The following is a 22,608-nucleotide window of genomic DNA, read 5'->3' on the forward strand; positions in this document are numbered from 1 at the left end:
TGTAAATAAAGGACCATGGACCGATGTATTCAAATGGAAATAATTGTATTCCTTATTCATATTATATTATTTTATCTTTTAATAATTTGACATATTTGGCGTGATATATATATATATATATATATATATATATATATATATATATATATAATACATTGAATAAGAGAATAAACATATTTGACGAAAATTATAAAACTTAAATAAAAAAATAAAATTAACTACTTTCTGTCAAAATAAAGTATTTATATGTATTAAAATAAAATAAAGAAAGAAAGAAGAAGCGATCATACTTAAATGATTTATTTCTTCAAACTATTTGACGGAAGGAAACATTATAAAAAAAAAAAAAAAAACTAATTTTTATGTAATATTTTGGAATGGAACAGAACTAAATATTGGTGAAAATCGGTCCTAATCGAATATGGACGAGGTTATAAAGCTATGGCTTGTTGCTGGCAAACGATTAGCAACGGTATGGGCTGCCGAACTCTGCACGCTGTTTATTTATTTTCGCTTGCCACTTTATCGGTACAATACCGGTTTTGTAGCGGTATCACCGGTGAAGTTTGTAGCACTCGCACTAAAACGGTGGAGCTTATTTCGTTTGGTTTTTTTTTTTCTAATTAGGTGAAATCTTCGTAGCTGTACCTTAAGAAGTAAAAATAAAAATAAAAAAAAAAAAATCTATTATACTCTTTTTTATTTGTAGTTTTAGTTTACGGAGTTGTTCTTTTAGAATATGTACACACGATTTCGAAATTTCTGTACTCTAACACTTGTTGTTTTTTTTTTTTTTGGTTGGAATTTTTAATTTAATCGAAAACACTGTATATACTATATTTCGCACTTTTGCTTCGCTGTAGATGAATTTTATTCGCTTTGCGGAAGGAATTGGTTGATTGTATTAGTCAAATACCAAATAATTTAAAAGTAACTCGTCAAATTCGTGCGCGGCATTTCCTAGAGGGTACGCGCGGGTGAGAGGGGGGCGAGGTGCCATTGTAGGACACGGATAGTATAACGGGGATGGTCTGTCGCCGATCAGAGGTGTGCCGTGCTCAAAGTTGTCGAGTTATGTAGGTTTTTTATTTAAATAGTATCACTTAGTCTTTTCTTAGTAACAAAAGAAGTAATGTATGGTAGTAAAATCATATACGAGTGTATTTTTGTAGTTTAATCGTGTATTTGTATTATAAATGGATTTCTTATATGTACGATATATTTTTATATAACTTTAGCCTTACAATACTAATTCTAAATTTATTATCAAAAAAATCACCTACATATCTATCTATGAGAGTTTTAACTCTATTACATATAGTATAATAGCTCGTATCTCAAATGTTATGTTTATTACATATGTTACTTTGGTGTATTCCCACAGTCTTCAAATGCCTCTGATTATCTCATCTGAGGTTATAGTCGTGATCATATTTTAAATTTTGTCTTGTCACATAGGTATACAAGATTACTACATATGCGATAACGGGGCCCTCTGTTATCAAGAGTTTCTAAGTCTTTATTATGTACAAAAATATCTGATGTGTTTCACCGGTCGAGGGTTGGTGTATTTCGAAGCACAAACCAAGTGACAGTGATATCTGCTGTTATCCTTTAATACAGTAATAGTAAATAATTATAATCTTTTTTATTAAAGTAGGAATCCATCATAATGCCATGTTGGTTTATATGTAGTTAACATACTGCGCAAATTTCAGTTTAAACTCCACGGGCGGCACTACAGCGGCGGCGAGTGGTGCTCGTCGCGACTTCCCCAACCCGATGGTGTTCCCCAGGAATGTGCCATCCCGGTCCACCTTCCACTCAGGTAATTATACTAAACTAAGCACACTAAACACTACGTTAGTAATGCGGACTACCAGTTGCTCCCACTACTAGTAATATAGGACCCTGTCAGGTCCACCTCCACGTGGTCTGGAAACCATCGTGCTAAATTCCAGGTGTATTCATCATGATGGTAGTCATCCCCACCTATCCCTCACTGGTGCCTCAACCAGCATATACTGTTAGTGCAGGCGGTGATACCATTCCATTATCATCCATTAAAAAAAAACACTATTTCATTAATCAAGGAAGCGTTTTATTTATTTGATTGGTCGGATCAATTTAGGAAACGATTATTTTTTAATTAGCTTATTTCTAGATGGTTGATTTCTGGATATATTTCTTGGTTAAATCTGAACACAGGGTATTGTAGTCAACGACTAGACAATTGGTATAAGTGTGGGGTGGTATTTTTATTATAATATAATACATAGTATTTGCCATGTGATTCCGGCATAGAATGGACCACACTGTCCTTTCTCGTGAGTGTCGTAAGAGGCGATTAAGGGAACTCAATGGTCGAGGAATGGGCAGCAGCACCCCACTTAAAATATGTTACCAACATTTTGAAATAGGTTACCAACTCTCCTGCCAAGCATGGCAACTACTAGCAAAACCCCCCAAGAGCCTATGATACCATCGTCATCAATCAATAGTAATAGGTAATTTATACTAAACACTAATACTGTATGTGGGATTAATATTATCCTCTATATAATGTTGTAAAACATTTGATGTACTTTGCACGCTTAAATAACTTGCCTTTATAATAATAAAAAAAAACTGCTTTTGAAATGAATGCACACTTTTATTGAAGGACGCCATGACACTTGCTTAATTACACTTTCCAATGTTGCCAACCTTAGGAACAATAATATACTACACTCTATACCAAATATTTTTTTTTATTGGGATGAAAATAGTGTTGTTACCCCGCCTGTGCTATCAGTTCACGCTGGCAAGGCATTAATGAGGAATAATAGGCAAGGATGGAGTCCAGACGGTTTGTACATTGTGAAGAATTGACCAGGAGTTAATCACGACGGTTTTCATGTGGGGTACAACTTGGTAGGAAATATTGCCAAGAATCGAAACTACCTGTCCCTTTTCGTAACAATTCTCTTGTATCTAGTATGGTATGGTATCCACCTATGGGAAGGGTCCTGTGGTCAGTAATATTACACTAATATTTTTTCGATGATGAATTCATAAAAAAATTTACAGGTCAAACGCGGACGCGAGGCGCAAGCGCGGGCGGAGCGTACGGTGATGGTGGCTCCCCCCACCAGGCACGGCCTTCGTTCTTCTCCAAATTGTCGTCCAGGTTCTCCAAACGGTAAGTTCTTCACCACACCACCACTTCATTACACTTTTCAGAAGAAACGTTCTTATTGTGTATCGTGTGTAACATTGTATTATATTTATTGTAACATTGTGTTATATTGATTGTAACATTGCACTCGATGGTTTTGTAATTAAATATTTTATTTCGTAATTAACAAGACATGTTTAAAAGTATACTAGAAAAACGGTTACTTTGAATTTATTCTATATAGCTCGTTATTATTTATTCATATGGCAATATTTCGTCCTATAACAAAACGTTCACCACAATTGCCTTGTGAGCAATCGGAAGTAAATGTCTATACATATAAGTATAGCAAGCAGTTCCTAGTCCTAAACATTTGGGCGAAATAACACAAAAATATATCAATTTGAAAATAATTATCGCGAATATATTGCACTTAATTAATTCTTTGGTATTTAATTTGTAACTTTTCTTTATATCAAATTAATGCAATATTTATATTTATTGTAATGTTACAACAAAAATGTATAAACGAAATGTTACAATGTTACACAATGATACACACGTAACATTTATAATCATTCGTGACTAACCCGTACATCAAGTTAATTTTAACTTTGTATTATATCAATTTTAACATCTATTCATCTGATTTAACAAATATAAATTAATTATATCATTCTTTATATTTTCGTTGGATCCCATGAGCTGCAACGCTTCCCGCTGTTACTACTAGTAGCAAATTAATAATTTCAAAAGGCTTCTTGTGTAAAAAATAATTGTAATATAAAATTTGGTTTTGTAATATTTAGTAATTCAAAATTAGAACTTTTTTTTTTATAAATCGAATGTCACAAAAGGCCGTTTGTTACATATTTAATTAAGATTACATAGTTTATCATACTATTGCTATGCATCGATGTTAGCAGTTCACAGCTTGCCATGCACTTCTATGTCTCATATCCCACTGTTATTACACAATAAACTCTAAGTATAAACAATTCAATGGCAATTTAGTATTAGTGCCACAATGTCTGTCTCTAATGATTTTGTTACAATTGTCTAAAAAGGGTTGTGGAAAAGACTCGTTGAATATATTTCTTTATATATTTTATGAACAGTAATAAAGCTCCTGTTGACTTTGATTTTAATATATATATATATATATATATATTTTTAGGAAAAATAATATTTTTCATAACAAGAGTATCATTATAATATTTTTTATCTATTTCATACGTTTAAAAGAATAAAATATTCAAAAATAGAATATAATGGACTGTTTTGTAATTTATCGTCACACGACACGATATTTTCAACTCGTTATAATGCAGTAGGAAGACAAAATGTATGTAAATTGTATTGAGACACTTTTAAATTTGTATGCACGTCCACGAAAGTGTTACAAAAAAATAATAGTGTCTCCGTACAATTGCATATATTTAATTTTCCTATTGCATCATAACTGTGAAATCGTACGATGTCGTGTCGTGCTACGGTAAATATAAAGCAATTTTTTTTTTTTTTTTTTTATAATAAGCTATACTTTATGAGGTCAAAAGGAGCTTGTGTTTTGTACACGATCTGGACCTCTTTATGTAAATAATATCAACACCATCCGTAACACACTGTTTCTAACTTATTACTTGATTAACCCATTCGTTCTGTCTCTCGTCTTATTGATTTCATTACTCTATATGTGTTTATTTTCACTATATCGAATGATGCTAAAATTGTCTCCCTCGAAAGACTTCCGAGCTCCGTTTGTTTTTTTTTTCTTTTTTATTCTCGCGTCAATACAGGGGATGCACGATGCTAATACCTCCCTATGCTCCTACTCAGTAGACGTACACGTTCGCACACATAGTTTTTTTTTTTTTATTTATACAAGTTGCTAGCTGCCGCGCGTTCTAAATACAAATCGATCGATGCCACAAAAGATCGGTAAATGACCGTTATATATCGCTGCGCACCAATTTTGCGGTATGAGCCGTTTTTAATTTGAATTCCTGATGACACTGTCCGGAAACAACCTCGACCGTCTCAGTAGACAAGCATGATGTATTCCCCTACCTGTGCGTATGAAAGTGCTATTTTTTATTTCGCTAAATGACAATATGTGCTATGGCAATACTTTTACGCTTTGAGTGTTGTCTGTAGTGCTTTATTAACGATCACAAATGTAAGTATTTACCGGTTTTTCTTTTGTTTGCCTCGTCGACCGGAGAGGTGTACGGATTTATAACTTCACCATCTCTCGTGCATCCCCCGTGTTATACGATACCATTTTATTTGTACAACTTTCTCCTCTAACCGTACGCTTCTACTAATGAACGTCGACGGTCGCGACCTCTACAGTTCGTGTTTAGTACTAATTTCGCTGTATAGTCTATCCACAACCCTTTAAGTGATGTTAACAACGTGACGGTATAAAAACGGAGGGAGTTAGTGTAGTATTGTGCATCTGTGTTGCGGCGCGAGAAAACGTTTAGGGTTGCCGTATTTATGTATCAATATTTTTTTTAGCCTATAAATGCTTAATTTTCTATTATGAGGGTATTATTTTAAAATGGAGTTACGGTAGGTGTGTATAAAGGGATAATAGAACAAATTTATAAAACATGTGAATATATCTAATTTAAAGAGATCGTAAACGTATGGCAACCCTACTACCGAGTGAATTCAGTCAAGATAATAAGAGCCGGAGAGAGAAGAGGGCGGCGATTCGGCTCATATACAGTCGTCTCGCTCACCCGTTCCGTTGTACGCAGGTTGAATCAGAATCAGTGAGCAGCGCCGTCCGACATGTCGCCGCCGAAGTCTTTTTAGTGTAAACGGAATGACGCATGGTATTCTCTGTTCATTTACATACATCACAGATTAATAATAAAAAGAAAAAAAAAACCTCTTTTGTGCCAGTAACAAGTCCAAATGCACTTTGTAATTAATTATAGACACGACATGTCTACAATTAACGTTACAAAGAATATATCAAAATTCTTCCATAGGAATTGTAATGTCTCTGTATGTAAATATTAACATGCAGTATTAGTATTGAATATTTATTTAATATATTATATACTCGTGGACAAGTATATAATTAATTCTAAATGAACAGAAAGTGTGATACGTCTGTGCAAGTATTGATGTTGTGTAACTTTTTTAAAGAGGTACAGTGATGTATACATTCATCAGATAAATGGGCACTTCTTAAAAAAGCTACATAATGTATACTGACTAGTTTAGATATGTTATTGTAAGTGTTATAAGTTTCATTTGGTGTATAATTATTAGAGGCAAGTCCATCTTTACTAACATTTGGCTGAAGTATCATCTTGTACTGAAAACGTAATTAAAATGACGCGACGACAAATCTGTTTACATGTTATTTTATTGAAATATAAATATAGAGTACAAATAATATCTATTTTTTTTTTCTATAATGTTACATTAAATATATATTTTATCGTATCGTATCGTATCGTATTACGATAATTTATAATAGTGTCCAATTAACACCCCCCCCCCCCCCTTACCATGGTATCCCAAACTCGACTTTTAATATGGGTACAAAACAACTGATACATTTTTGTTTTTTTTTTTTTATTAATATATACATATAAAACAATATATCTATAAATATACAATTCAAGGAACACTGAAAGATACTCTTCAATTATAATTGTATTACACATAAAATACATACATGCACAATGCTCATACATGTATATACATACTTTGAATACTGTCCTATATCTGTCTATTTAATTACTATAAATAAATAGACAATAAATTCTCCTTTTTAAAAGGCCGGCAGCACACCTGCAATACCGTAGGTGTTGTGGGTGATCATGGGCGACGGTAGTCACTTACCATCAGGTGAGCCGCTTGCTCGTTTGCCCCCTGTGTTGTAAAAAAAAAGATTAAAAAATCCTACATTATTAGCCACAGGGTTGAAAAAGTACATTCTGCAACACAAGTGTTTTATGTATTTTTTAATTTATTTTTCATAAAATAACATGTAGCAAGCAACTAGTCACGTTGCGTATCGCATTTCACACTAGCTCTTAAGGAATAATCGAGTTGTAATATCAAACGAATTTTCTACATTCCAGGGTTCTGTACACTTTGATATATTTATGTTCACAAAAATTGCACAAAGAAAAGAAAAACAAACATTTTTGACTGAATATTTTTATTTGTCCAAAACAAAGACTCCTCTCGGAAATGTTAAAAATTGACGACTGAGGAAAAATAAAAAAAAAAAAATATTTTGAATATTTGTATTGTTATACACGTTATATTTAGATTTCTCTGTAACATTATCTCGTTGTTGAGTGTTGATTGTGGACCATTTTGTATATACCTTATACATTTTCCGCGTGTATTCAACCTAAAATGCCTTCTCACTGTTTGTATCACAATATTTTCCTAGATAAATTCTACATGACATTAAAATGGTCCACGAATATGCAATTATAATATATAAGGCGTGAGTGAGATATATCAGTATGTATAAAATAGTAATTGTTTAGCGAATAAGATGCAGCCCAACCTAATAGCCTGGTACAAATACTCAGTAGATGTTACCATATTAAGCACGTGTAGGCAGCTGTTTCAATTACACCATAACAAATTAACATATAAGGGCCAACTTTTCTGTACTCTTATTGTGGTGTTCAATATTCAAATATACTTAGGTATATTATATTTGTTAAATCAAGGGCTCCTAAAGCAAAATTGATTCCGCTCGTAACGGCTATCAGAAGTACTAATTGGGATAAAAATCGTCTATTTAACGGTTACTGCTATATCGTTTTCGTTATTGCTTATTTAGGTTTATATAAACACTGCTCGTGTTACGGTGTCGCCACCTAGCATCAATAGTTTTTCAAACTTTGTGCAAGTTGATTAACCTACTATTTTTAATAATAGAGTACATTTTATGTTACATAATGGGTTTTTTTTTTTTTTATTATCGCTTTTGTTTCAATTAGTACTTTTTGTCTGAAGCCTCATCAAATGTGGTAATCGTTTTATAGGATTTGTAACGGTATGGAAAATGAATGCAAATCCTTAAAATGTTATTTAAATATATAAATGTCTAAAAAAAAAAGTAAGATTTTTCCATATTTTCTTATTACTCATACGTAGGTTTGTATTGTTTAGGATCTTTGATTAAAATTACGTTGTACATATTTGTACGTTTGTTGTGTGCTTGGTAAATGATTGAATGGATATTTTTACATACGTATGTGTTGCATTATTATATCAAAAAACCTATTCTTGACTACTTAAAGTCCATTATTCGTGTTTTTCTGTATATTTTTTCTTCAAATTTTCTATCGTACCGCCAAATAGTTTTAATCTACCTTCCCTATAAGATTACAAAAGTAGATAGGTTGATATTTTTCATATAAATGTATACACAATATTAGAAATTCCAATATCATCACCAAAGTCAGGCCTAAATGTATTGACATGCTATGTTTTCCCTAAAACGTAGTAGGCGTTCGAACAAGAAACGTGCCAACGTCCAATTTTCGCCATAAATTTACTGCATATCACAGTAAAATAATAGAAAAATACTTTTTTTTTTTTTGAAATTGAAGTATTTAATAAAGTCTTACAAATTGTTAATAAAAATATATCTTTATAAATTATGTACCGCTGCATCAGATAAACAATAATCATTTAGGAATGAAGGTATCCTACATTCGCACTATCTACTTGCTCTGTAGTGTAACGAAGACAATAGGCCTAGTTTAAATTATCTACGATTAATAGACAAGATACGCGCAATTCCCTACAGTTTTCTGAATGTCTTTTTATATGTATAAATTAGTACATTTAAAAACAAGCCAAGTATACATATATATATTACACTATATTATTTTTACCAACGATTTAATGGTTTCTAAGGTATATCGCTGTACATATCTGTACAAGTTGACAGATATATATATGTATATATATATATATATATATATATATATATATATATATATATATATATATATATATATATATATATATATATATATATATAAATTTTCTTCACGACACAATACACCCGTACTGTAACATACGTGTGTAAGTATAGTTGTTAGTATGCAGTATTTGTGGTGTTTCCTTTTTTTATTATTATTATATATCTAATTAGATAGATTTATTGAACAAATTGTAATTTTTAGGTGCTTATAACTAAAATATATCGTGAGTTTTTGTTTATTTTTATAAAAAATAAATCTACAGTCTTAAAGTGATATAAACGCACGAAATGTATTTCAGATAAATACGTATGTCTGTCTATCTACTTATGTGTTAATTAGTATTTTTATTATCATATAATTTGAAATACTTAATAAGAAATTATGATATTTGCTCGCACACACGTAACGTTTATATTTTTCGACGTGGAATTTGAATTTGAAAGATGTGACATGTGTTACTTTCCACAAATTCACAATTTATCTCAAAAGATTATATAAAAATAAATATATTTCGTGCGATTATGTTTTCCTTGCGACTGTTCTTCCTACTTAAAAGACAACCAACCAGCAACAAATTTAATGTTCATTGGCACTAAAGTATATGCATTTTCTTTTATTACATATAAATCTAGTTGAATTGTGGTTCTCGCATTGATTCCCAGACAAATTGTATATTTAGTAGCACGGACATTTGTAGCTTGGCTCTGAACATCGATTCATAATGATTTACGATGGAGGCTATATAACAGCAATTATTATATGAAGTAGTCTCTTGCTTCTTTTTTTTTACATTTAGTTTCATATATATATATATATATATATATATATATATATATATATATATATAATACAAAAGACATTAGATACGTTTACACTATTATAAACAGCTCGTTTTAGTGTAGAGCATTATATCTAATTTGGATATATAGATTTGAGATCTATATACACATTTTTATCTAAATAAATGTATATACATCTGAATAAAAAAAAAAACTGTCAAGGAGACAGATTGCAAATTCAAAAGTGTTTAGTCCCGGTATCATGCAAAGATATATCTTATTCTTGACTCGAGTATTTTATTAAAGATTTATGTGTAAATTCAAATGAAGGTGCAAGCGAACAATATAAAAAAGTGCGTCAAAATTTACTATATATTATGTTATATAATATTGTTGTATAGCAAATATATATTTTGTATACATAAGAATAGTGCATTTGACAGTAATCCCCCCCCCTCCCCCCGCCCCTCCTCCCAACTAGAAATATCCGTTATTATCACTAAATAGAAAATGCAATACATTCTAACTTAGACGTTAAGTTTAGCTAGACATTTAATTAGTATTTGTAATCTTTATATCTGAGATTTTCGTCCATAGGTTTTGCGTTTGACATTTATTTGCTTTATCTAGAGTTTTAGATTGTGTTTCATGCAATTCTGTATTTTTATAGTATAAAATATGTCAAGACTTTGCACACAGACACACTTTGGAACAAAATATATATTTATTTTTCTTTGTTTTCTCAATGTCCTCTACCCAAAGGTTGTCTGGAAGAGATTGCTTAGCGATAAGGCCGCCTTTTGTATCATTTCTTATTACAGTTAAATGTGTTTACTATTTTATAAATGGTGCAATAAAGTGTACATAAATAAATAAATATATATTATAAAAAAAAATTTATAGGACACTGAATTTAGTTTATGAAACTAAAACTTTTTACTGTACACCGACGTATGGGCATATTTGAAATATGGCTATATTACAAATATAGTCATATTTAAAATCATGTTAATTGGTAAAATGTTTGATAAAATGTTGTCATCCAGATTCGAATTAATATAATTTTACATGATCAGTTGATTTCGAAGTTGTTATTAAATTTATGCATTGCTATTTGCATAAAGCTATTTTCAAAGCTAAGAAGCGGTCAATCTGTTCCTTAATATCATTCTTATGATGAGTAATAATCTTAAATTATTAATAAACGTTTGATAGAGAGACAGTAACATCCGTCCAGATAGGAATATAATAGCGTAAACCGTCCGCCTCTACAGTTGTCTTAAACATAACTGTTATTTATAATTTCTTACCGTTTTATTAATAAAAATATAATATATAAACGTCTATAATATTAGTTATTTAATAATTTTTTCATTGTTTTTTTTTTCAAGTATAATTTTTAATTCGAAAAAAGTAGATTTTACGTTTTTATAAGCAACATTGTTGCAACATGAATTTTTCGTATTTTTTTTTTTTTATCAATTCAATGGGGTTTTTAAAAATATATTATCTAGTCTTGATATATTTTGTATTATAATAAAAAACGTGACAGAATTGTCATTAGGTACATTTTGGTTAAATCATGGGCATTGCTTTAAAATGCATTTAATACCTGTACTAGAATGATTGTTGTTTGCGATTGTACTTTATTCAATTGAGCTTATAAAGTAAGCATAATATATTTATTTCTCGAAGCTGGCAGTTTTTTTTTTATTTTCAATCATACCGTTTAATTGTTCTATCAGACATGAAGTTGATTTTGTGATACAATGTTCTGATGTACACTCGCAAACAGCAACGCGTTTATGAAAATTCAACTTAATTATTGTATAACGTATTGAAAATACCATAAATAAATCGATGTGTTGCGCTTCTCAAATAATCAGGTTTCCAATAACAATTACATGTGTTTTATTTCCACCTGACTTTTCGTTTTTTTTTTTATTATTATTAAATTTTCACAGGCGTATTTTATATTTTTATTTAAATCATGATTTGTTTAGACGACTTTTTTATACCGTCACGTTGCAACGTTTGCTTTTGATATGGACAAATAATTAAATGAATGGGCATTGGATAGGTTTGAAATATTTTTATAGTTCTATGACCTTTGTGAAGATATGAGACAGTGAAATTATTTTAAAGTAATTTTTTGTAGTTCGCAGATTAGTGTAATGAGTAGCAGAAGATTTATTATTATTATAAACAACAAACAGTATTTTATTTTTAAATACTAAAAGGCCTCTTCGATATTAATCACAGCGCTTTTTTTTTAATTATTTTTATTATTTAAAGCAGAAATTTTTTTTTAATTGACTTAAAAAAGAAGAAAGTTTTAAGTTCAACTATACTTTTGTGTGTGTTTCCTTTGATCCTGTTTAATTTTGTCAAAGAAATATTAAATACGTTATTATATCTTGTAATGCATTGTTTATTACTGTGGCAGAGAATGCAAATGTTTTTTATTATGACGAAAAATAAAAATCTTAAAATAAATAGAGATTATACTGTGATAGTTACCGGAGAGGCCTTTCTATAATAAAAGAAAGTCTAGAAAATTTTTTGCTACCAAAAACATTTAGTAGGGTAGTTTAAGAGTGAGAGAGAAAGATATAACTTATATGTGTGCGAGTGAGATAACGGTGAGTATTCCCTTCAGCCTGTCCGTGTTGGGCGAGTCGACCGGACGACAGAAACCTCGAATATTTTCCTCACTGGATATACAAAGGAGGTAGGGGCGCGGTGACAGCGAATTTCATATTGAGTTTGATTATTTCTATGTGGCGAACGATGCGTTTTGTGCTGGTTTTTGGAAAAAAAAAAAACAAACAAACTAATGACCTGTTATTCTACACTTGGCACTGTTTGTAAACAATTTTGGCATGTATTTTTAATGGCATAACTGCATGAAATACATAAACAGCTGAAATATTAAATTCCTTATTAATATTATTCCAAAAAACAGCAATATTCATAATATTAATACTAGATTTAAAGACAAACTTGCTGTCCCCAAGTATCGTTTAGAAAAAGTTAATAGGTCTTTTATGGGAATAGGTATAAAAATTTACAATAAGATACCAAAGGATATGTTGGAATTACCCTTAAATAAATTCAAAACATCTGTTAAATCATATTTACTGAGCAAAGCCTATTACTCACTAAACGATTACTTGAATGACGAGTGTGCATGGCAATAGTTGTTCATGCACTGAATTTTCATTTAATGTTAGACATAGACACCTATATAAATATACATTGTAAATAAACTGGCTTTAAAAAAAAAAGTAATTCAATTGAGTTTCTTGCCAGTTCTTCTCAATTGGATCTATATACCGAACTGGACGGTAGGGTAAATATAAAATTATAATATAAAAATTTGACGTTCATAAGCGGCTAAAATGTCCTACATGAATAAATGATTTTTGAATTTTGAATTTTTTGAATTATATAATGGTTTTTTTCTATTATTTAATTATATGTCATTGCGTTTTATTAATTTAAGTTCGTTTTATTTTTAATTATTAAATTTTATTAATAACATGCTACAATTTTTTTTACTAATTGTGCCCAGAATACATTCTAGTAAGCGATTCCCCCATCTTCATCATTCAATTTGGCCAGTAGTATTAATAATTATTACAAATTGTCTTATGTTAAACTAAATTAGAGAAAATATAAAATACAGCATAAAAAAGAAATTGATAAGATTTGGTACATTTTCCCCCAATCTATGGGTCGGACGCTCTTATGTAGATAGACTCTTTATTTGAATCAAGAAATACACTAAAGATTGTGACAATAGTAAGGGAAAAAAATAAACAGTGTTTAACAAAAGGGCCAGATACACAAAAACAATTTACATAACATAATATGTGAAAATGTAATATGTGAGCCACAGTGATACAAAAAGGCAATATCTCTGTGAATTGTTTGCTAAATAAACAAATCACAGATTTTTAGTTACTGTTTTATTTATTTAATACAATTTGTCTTTGAAAGTAAAAGAAAACCTTGACTCATAAGTTCTTGATTGATCAATGTTTATATAAATATATGAATATATAATAAATGTAATTTAGTATACGTCAAGATTAAATATTTTCAAAAGCAAAAAAAGAACTCTCATCCACCATGTACAACATAACGTATCGTTCAACCACTATTTATTGAAGCATTCTGTGTGTGTTCGAAATTGGAAATGTGGTCCAACCGATTTACACTTTTTATTTATATATGTATAAATATAAAATAACAAATTATACAGCGTAATGTTTGTATATACTTTTTTAATGGCCATAATACTTGCATTGCATGAAACTTACGCTCAGGAGTAGAGTTTTAATAAGTAATGATAATGTACGAGAATAAATAAAATCTTCGAAATTTTTTAATTGCATTTTTATAATTTACTTATTAAAAATTTTCCACATGACTCATAAAGATTTTCTATATTTTTTTTATTTTCAATAATTTTTGTTAAAGAAAAAAATTATTAAATTCCATAAAATTAATATGTTTTGTTCTACATATTTATTATGTTTAAAATTTCTGGTATTATTTCGTTTGCCCTGTATATATTAAAATGAAAATATCGTATTTATATTATTACTAAATTTTTCATTTTCTCAATAAAATTGTTATATAATTTTTTTGGTAAATATTAATAAATATGTCAAGCTATTAAGTTATTTATGAAGTGCGATTGCATTAGAGTAGCAGTTTACAAAATACTCTAAAAAAATAACAATATTAATAAAATTTTATTATATTTCATATAAAAACCCATGGAATGTTTATCATGGATGTACTGTGTATGCAAAGTGTTAAATTGGATGGATTACTGTTTGTTCGTGAATAACATTTAATAACATTTTGTTTTTGTTTTTTAATATTGCTGCAAATTTAACGTTTTTACTAATCGTGTGTTGCATTTTGCTCCTAATTACTTTTTTGAGAGTCCAATGAGTAATAATTGTTTATTAAATTTTAATAACAAATTTTGGATTTTTTTTATATTTAATTCTTAATTTTATTAATTAATAATATTCACATTTATTGTAAATAATAAATGTGAAGAATTAAAGAATTAATAATGTTTAAATAATTCTCTTGTTGGAATGCAGATTTTTGTATGTGTGATTGATTTTTTTATATATTTTTACTTTTATATTTTTTATTTATTATATTATATATTGAATTAGTTTGTGGAGAAAATAGATTCTTTCATTATTAGTATGTTTTAGGGGTAGTTTTTGAAGACTTTTTTTCTTTATTTAATATAAATTCAATGTAGTTTTAAGTACTTTTAGAAATGGACGACGTGTAGCCATAAAATGTTAGAATAAATAAAGTATACTGTAACTCAAATCGTCGGGAGTAAGACGAGTATGATGCCCATGGGCAGCCAATATTCATGGTGCTATTCATATCTATAGATGATGATTAACGCTTTCTATCAAGTGGATCGTCAACTAGTTAACCATTCGCAGTGTATAAAAATTCTTTTGAACGAGTATTGACTCATTTCCACGTTCGTCTAATGGTAATATTGATAGTCCAGAAGGTTAATTTTACTATTATTTAATATTATACAATTTGTTTTTGCGGTTTATGTATTAAGAAGAGAACTCTTAACACAATTATTTCATTGTTGGACTGTATTCCAAAACAATTTCCTATTATAATTATGATGTCGGTTTTCTTTTCGTTTTAATTTCGAGTATGTTCGACTAGTTTCAAAGTTCATTTTAATACTGCTCGCGAAACAGCCTTAGTACACGCTAATAAGTAAGAGCTCCTATAGAGTATTATTATACAATTTTGATATTATTTAAATTTTTGTATTAGCTCTTTTCTTTTAATGTAAACCTACGTTTTACATTACACGCGTATGTCATTGGATGGATACTTCCCCTTAAATGTTTAGTAATCTTAAAATCTTACAAAATAAATAAATAAAAATAAAAAAGACAATATTTTTTTTATAACTTGTAAGTGCATTTTTTTTTATATTTAAGCATGTTTAGGTGTAGGTAATATTATATTTAATATATTATAGGTAAAATAATATTTAAAGGTACCAAGTAGAGATGGGCAATCCACCTGGGTGGGTTTAAAGTCTGGTGGGTAAAAACCGGGTGTTTTGGGTTTATTGGGTTTAAACCCCATAAACACCCAAATTTTTGGGTGTTTATGATTTTGTACTTCATCATCGTCATCTCAGCCGCAAGACGTCCACTATACTGGACATAGACAATATTATTATGCAGCCTACAGAATAAAAAACTTTTAATTTGATTTTGAGTTTATTAAGAAAGAGATGAAAGTAAAATGTAAAACTACAGTCAATCACTGTCAGATTCAGAGTTATTACAAGCGATGAATTGTATAGGTTCGATAGGCTCTATTTCGTCTAAACTGTTATGTTCATTTACTTGCTCAATGAAAGCTTCTAAGGTATTTTCTTCATTAAACTGAATGTCCTCGCATTCAGCTTTATGTTTAAGATTCCAGTTATAACAAATGAATGAAATTTTTTCAGTTCTTTCAGTTGTAAGTCGATTTCTTTTGTTATTATGTATGTAGCCTTGGATACTAAAGGAACGCTCAGTGGCTGCCGAAGTACAGGGAGCTGATAGAATACGAATCGCTACTTTGCTTAACTCAGTGGAACCACAAATACCTTTCCACCATATTAGGGGCTCAATGCTATCTAATGAGCTCCATACAAATCCTCTGGCCCAAAAGTTTTCTTTAGCTTTATAACACGCCAAATCTGCCATTACATTTGACAAACTTAAGTGTTGGCTTAAATTGTAGATAAACTCCATACCCTTAAGTTCTTCCTCTTGAGTAAGTTCGACTCCTAGAGTCCTGGGGTCTAGAATATATGCTGCAAAATGTATTGGCCTCATTGCCATATTGCATCTTGAAGATACTGATGTTAGAATCTGCTGTTTGCTTTCTTCGCTCAATGTCGAAATCTCATTTAATGCAAAACGTATCTTAGCTTGTACATCTCTAAATGTAATGTATGTGCGATGCAAACGATTCTGGTCGCTCTCTAAGTAAAATATGCTTTCAGTGACTGGTTCCAAAATACTTATACATTCCCCTGTCTTCGTCCAGAAATCATCACTTAGAATTAAATCTTTAATATCTCTTGAAATTACCACATCTTCTCTAACTGTTAATATTTGCAAAGCTATCTTATTTGCTTTCAAACTTTTTAACGAAGTAACATGACTTCCCCATCTTGTAGCACAAGGCAATTTTAGTGTTTGTGTAGAATCTTCACCCTGCCTTGATTTTATCAACAAGGAACTTAATCGTTGACTCCTTTTAACAGTTTTTATTATATTTATGGCTTGCATAATAAACACAGTTACTTCTTGTATCTTTACAATATCTTGGCACAACAAGTTAAGGATATGTGCACAGCAACCGAGAGGAACAACATGTGGATATTTGAGTTTTGTTAATTCGAATGCCTTTTGTATATTTCTAGCGTTATCGCCAATAAGTACAAGAAACTTATTTGCTCCATACACTTTCATTACTTTTTCAACTTCTTGGCTAAGGTATTCACTAGTGTGAGGATTACTTTCTGTATTCAAACTTTTAACGTATGCAGGTTGAGGTTTTGATATAAGAAAGTTTATTATTCCTTCATTTCTTAAATTAGACCAGCCATCGCACTGAAGGTGTAAGTAACTACAAGCATTTAGTTCCTCATTTAACTCAAAACGCATTTCTCTATATATTTTATCTAAGTATTTTGTCGCTAAAGCTTTACGTGAAGGTATTTTAAATTTTGGTTGCAATTTTTCGAAAAATTGTATCCATAAAGGATGTTGCACCATCGATAATGGCGTCCCTGTTACAAATATAGCTCTCGCTAATTCTGTTTTTATATGATCATCGGTGTCTTGAAACTCAGCATTTATTGTAGTGTTAGCAGACGACGAGGGGCTTATAAAAGAATCATTTGTCTCTATCTCTGACAGTCCAGACATTTTGGTTTTGGACGAGCTATCTTTTATAAGTTTCATAGAGTCTTTTAATGTTTCTGGAGATTTTGGACAAGTGATAAGATGTTGAAGCATTTTGGCAGCATTACTGAATTTGTAGACCTTATTACAAAGCTTGCAAGAAACAGACTTGTTTGGTAAAGTACGGTAGTGCTCCCATATGCGTAAATCTTTAGGTCTCCCCATTGAACCTAAAAAAATGAACGATGATTAGTTGGTCTGACGAAAATTCAACAATAGAGTGCCTATTTTTTTACAATGATTATTTCTTGTTATTTACAATAAATTTATTAAAAAAATAATAAAATAAATACAAAAAACCTTTGTAAAATTACATCTCCTCGGAGGATTAAACGCAGACGCTAGTTTATTATCGTATTGTTCTGTATTTTTCTCAGCAACTTCTTTAATTCGATTAGGTACTTACGCATATTATGTTAAAAATAAATATCTAGTACACATCTTAGGCTATCCACCATTATTATCCAATGACGACTCTCAGCTAACTATGCACTATCATCCAAAATAAACGTGTATGGAAAATTTTATCCCAGTCGGTTGAGGATTGAGGATAATTGCATCAACATACGAACATACCTACATACTTTTATTTACATAACGCAAGCTAAATAAAAGCTTGTAATAATACATCTAATTTTAAGTTAAAATTGTTAAGTGATCATGATATAATTGTATCATTCAAAAATCCACTTACCTTTAATTATTTCTTGTTAAGTATAAATATTATTTCAAATCTGCTCCCTTAATATGCACTTTTTTACTGCTTTTCCTACCTAACACGTTACCAGGAAGTCACGTTACCAGAGTCAGAGTAATAGTGAACACGTTTGACAGTGATTGTCGTCGCCACATATTCAGCGTCGACGAATAGGGGAATCCCCAGTCATAATGTATTGCATGCGTGGCGGTCTTACTTCAAATCCATAAACAAAGAGATAATTACAGAACTCGATACTAGATGGCGCTGTTTTTGTTTGAAGAAAGTTTGCGGGCTAAAATACATAGAATTTCATCAATGACTTCCACAAAGAACAACATTTCTGTTTTTTCTAAGTCCGTATCTCTTCCGTATATTTCATAAGATATAAGCTTGGGCTACATTGTTATGCAACGTGATTTTGTCGCTGTCTTGCTAGCAGGGTTGACAGATATACGATTTAAATCGTACTCATACTATTATTTGTCTATTTTTTAATGTACGATCGTAAAGATTATGATCGTAATTCGCACAAAAACATACGACTTTTTGGTTACCTGGCAACATTTTTATTATGAAACGAACATGCTCACATCATCAGTCACATGCAACAATTTATTGGGGATTTCCCCTTCACATCTGGCAGTCCTGCTTGCTAGAATATAGGTAAGTCAGCCACAGTTACTGACGATCGATATTTAAAGGGTATTGTTTTTGTGCTAAATATTTCATAAAAACGTTATTTAATACTTTGTGGATTATTAATTTAGTTGATAATCACTGGAAGTAAAATGGATGCTAATTTGAGAGATCAAGATCTTCGTATAAAACAGTTAATAAAAGAAAATCTACGTAAGTACTCTTTTTATACCTAGGTAGGTAAGGTATAATAAACACAAAAGGTACTTAGATCGCGTGTGTTCGAAGCATTTATTCTAATAAATTTAATTTAAAATTGTAGAAAGAAAAAAATGTCTGCCAAGCCGTAGCCGAAGCCGATCTCCAAATATATTTGGCGATAGTGAGACCCAGTGTCCAGATGATTTACCCAGCGTCGTCGCAACAAAGAAAAAAACGAGGATAAAGTAAAAGAAAATTTACTGAAAGAAGAAACAAACTGTTCTAAATGCTTAATTTATGGAGAAGAGGATAAAAGAAATGAGTATTTCGGACTGTTAGTGGCTCAAGAATTTAAATATATACGGCCATGTGTGCGAACGAGGTGTTATGAAGAAATTTTAAAGTATCTACGGGAAGCAAAAGGCCAACATGTTGATCAACTGCAACATGAAAACACTGAAAATTAATTACTTTCATTTTATTATATATAGATTTTTAAAATTTCCTGAAATATTATTAGTTAACGTTTTATTTAATATTGTAGAATTGATCAATACAATTTATAAAAATAATTTATTGGTATTACTTACATATTTTCAAAAAAATACGTAAAAACCTATTTTTTTGGGTGATTATGGGAGTTTATGGGTGTTTATTGGGTTTTTACCAAAGCACCGGGTTTAAACCCGGTGCTTTGCCCATCTGTAGTACCAAGGTAAGTTTCATTCATGCCTGAACGCCCGCATGTCATCATTCGATACGACGCAATAGTGGATGCTTGCTTTTTTTTTAATGTAACCCTTGTACTTCCTTCTGTGAGCACATTGGTGTGTTTGTGCATTTATAACAAGCGAACTTATTGGCTATTTTTTTTTTTAAATTGCTCTGTAAATATATCTGGATTATGAATATTTTAATCTATTTTTCATTCCTCGAAAGTAAACAAACTTTTATGCTAATATGTCTGTCACAGACAATTCTCAGAATTCTTTGACTTGTACTTTGTGTATATAATTTGAAATTTAAATATATTTTGTTATAAAGAGGAGGAAATAATATTATTTTGTTTTGTCATATTGGTTTTTATCATATTGGTTTGTTAAAGAAAATCTAATTATGTTTTCAATATAAATATTACATTAAAAAAGCTAATTACGTTTTAACAATCCTTATTTAGTTTTTTTTAACCAATAATCAAATAAAGTTATTATAATAATTGTAATTAATTTAAAATTAATCGAAAGTTGGTTTTTTACGTGAATAAGTTTCTAAATTTTTGAAACATCGCAGAGCACTAAAATTCTAAATTGAAACCCTTTGCCGGCTTGTTACAATCATCTATCTTACCGTTCGTTTGTGCACACCCCGTGACCGAGTCACTAGTGTTAGTTTTATGTTTTTCTGTTTTTAGGCCATTGGAGGGCACGACCCCGAAGCATGCCGTAGCTGCTAGCCCACAAGCCCTGCTTGGGTAATTATCATTTATCCCTTGTTTTGTCTATGTACAAATATGAGTCAGTCATCATTTCGTAGCTAGCAGTTGATCTAACTTTTAATCGTAAACGCAGCGTATTGACAGAGCAATGATCGTGTAATGTAACATTTGTCAAATTATTTCTCCGTAATGTAACACTGATGTAATACTTGTTACCAAGTTGTTACATTACATCAATGCTCTATTGAATACGCACTCTAATGTAACATTCGCAGCGATGTTTTGTCTATGTACAAAATTGGATTCACACATCCTTTCATAGCTAGCGGCTGATCTAATATTCTATCGTAGATTGCGTATTGATCCTGAGCATGATCGTGCAATGTATCCTATTGTTTGTTACATTATGTGAATATGATGTAATGTTCAACACTAAGTTTTTACATTACGCGAATGCTCTAGTGAATACCCACCTTAATATAACATCCGCAATTAACGTGTAGATCACGGCGTTAGCTTTTAGCAGGCTGATTTGTTTTAGCTCGACTGGCTGTTATTTTACATTGTTCACAATCTAACATTACATTGTGTTTAAGTTATGATAGGTCTGTCGCCAGCTTTAGATCATTTTAAGCGTTTAGGATGGAGAAGGATATACATAGTTGCTTTTATCCCATATCCTGGTTATGTTTAAGAAGTCGCTAGGTTAAAAGATAAATTATACATAGACTTGTAAAAACGGTTTGTTGGCTGACTTCATAGTGTACTTATTTTATATACAAATACGAGGTAAGGAAATTCAACAAAATTTTGTTACGTTAAATAATTCTTCCAAATTGTTGATTTTTAAAGTTGATCCGTTAATTGTTTTTTAAAGTACGTATTATGAGTTGAATTTCATTATAGTACTCGTTTAGAACAGAGTGTAGCCCACAGTTGTGAACTCGTTTGTGTGAAGATATTTTGTTTTTGTTCTACATATTTATAGCATATTGCGCATTTTCTTTTTAATAAATCTCCATATTTTTAATATATGTTCTAGTGTTTTCTTAGAATTTTTTATTTTTTTATTTCGGAACTATTTCTTTTGGTGTTTTCTTAGAATTAAAGTCTTTTAATTTTGGAACTAAATTTTGAATTTGAATTAACTTTGAATTAAAAAAGCAATGCCTTTCCTAAAGAAAGAGATAACCGACCAGCTTCGCCTTTTCTTTCAACTTACTTCAAAAAGAAACAGGAAAAAATACAAAAAGAATATACTTACACATGCAGTCCCATGAAATTTTATCAAAATCAGTTCCAATAGTTTGGAAATCAAAAGAACTGGTTTTACAATAATGGAAGGCTTTTTTTTTTTTGTGTATGGAACATATTCATAATTATAGCACTATCTCTATCACTCACACATATAAGAGTGACAGTGATAACGCTATACAGAGACGAAGCTAGTCGAAATTATACTTTCGTACAGTTGAATTTGTACGTAAAATTGAATACATGATTCCTCATACTGTCATTTATTGTAGAAGATATGTAGGCATTTAAAGTACATATGGCGATTTGTATAGGATAGTAAAAAAGAGGGGAAGGGGGGATGGATTTTGTTCCTCAAAAAAGTCGAAACAATATGTTTAGTTGTCCTTTGCCGTAGCTTTT

General features: G+C 30.5%; 2 protein-coding genes across 2 annotated transcripts in view; one reads left to right on the forward strand and one right to left on the reverse strand.

Moving 5' to 3' along the window:
* The window catches only part of LOC113514864 (MAP/microtubule affinity-regulating kinase 3-like), a 117,752-nt gene that overhangs the window by 92,340 nt on the left and 2,804 nt on the right, over window positions 1-22,608 (forward strand). Inside the window, exons 17-20 of the mRNA XM_052891867.1 lie at window positions 1,719-1,828; window positions 3,070-3,181; window positions 12,586-12,657; window positions 20,929-20,988. Coding sequence (XP_052747827.1) covers window positions 1,719-1,828; window positions 3,070-3,181; window positions 12,586-12,657; window positions 20,929-20,988 — 354 coding nt within the window. The remainder of the gene's footprint in view (window positions 1-1,718; window positions 1,829-3,069; window positions 3,182-12,585; window positions 12,658-20,928; window positions 20,989-22,608) is intronic.
* On the reverse strand, window positions 16,017-19,778 carry LOC128200011 (uncharacterized). Its single transcript, XM_052891859.1, has 2 exons — window positions 18,675-19,778; window positions 16,017-18,150 (listed from the first exon to the last, which is right to left on the reverse strand). The coding sequence occupies exon 2, from the start codon at window positions 18,143-18,145 to the stop codon at window positions 16,274-16,276; it is 1,872 nt and encodes a 623-aa protein (XP_052747819.1). The 5' UTR covers window positions 18,146-18,150; window positions 18,675-19,778; the 3' UTR covers window positions 16,017-16,273.

The sequence above is a fragment of the Galleria mellonella genome, unplaced genomic scaffold (assembly GCF_026898425.1).
Source record: "Galleria mellonella isolate WM207_F2 unplaced genomic scaffold, CSIRO_AGI_GalMel_v1 utg146, whole genome shotgun sequence".
Taxonomy (NCBI): Eukaryota; Metazoa; Arthropoda; class Insecta; order Lepidoptera; family Pyralidae; genus Galleria; species Galleria mellonella.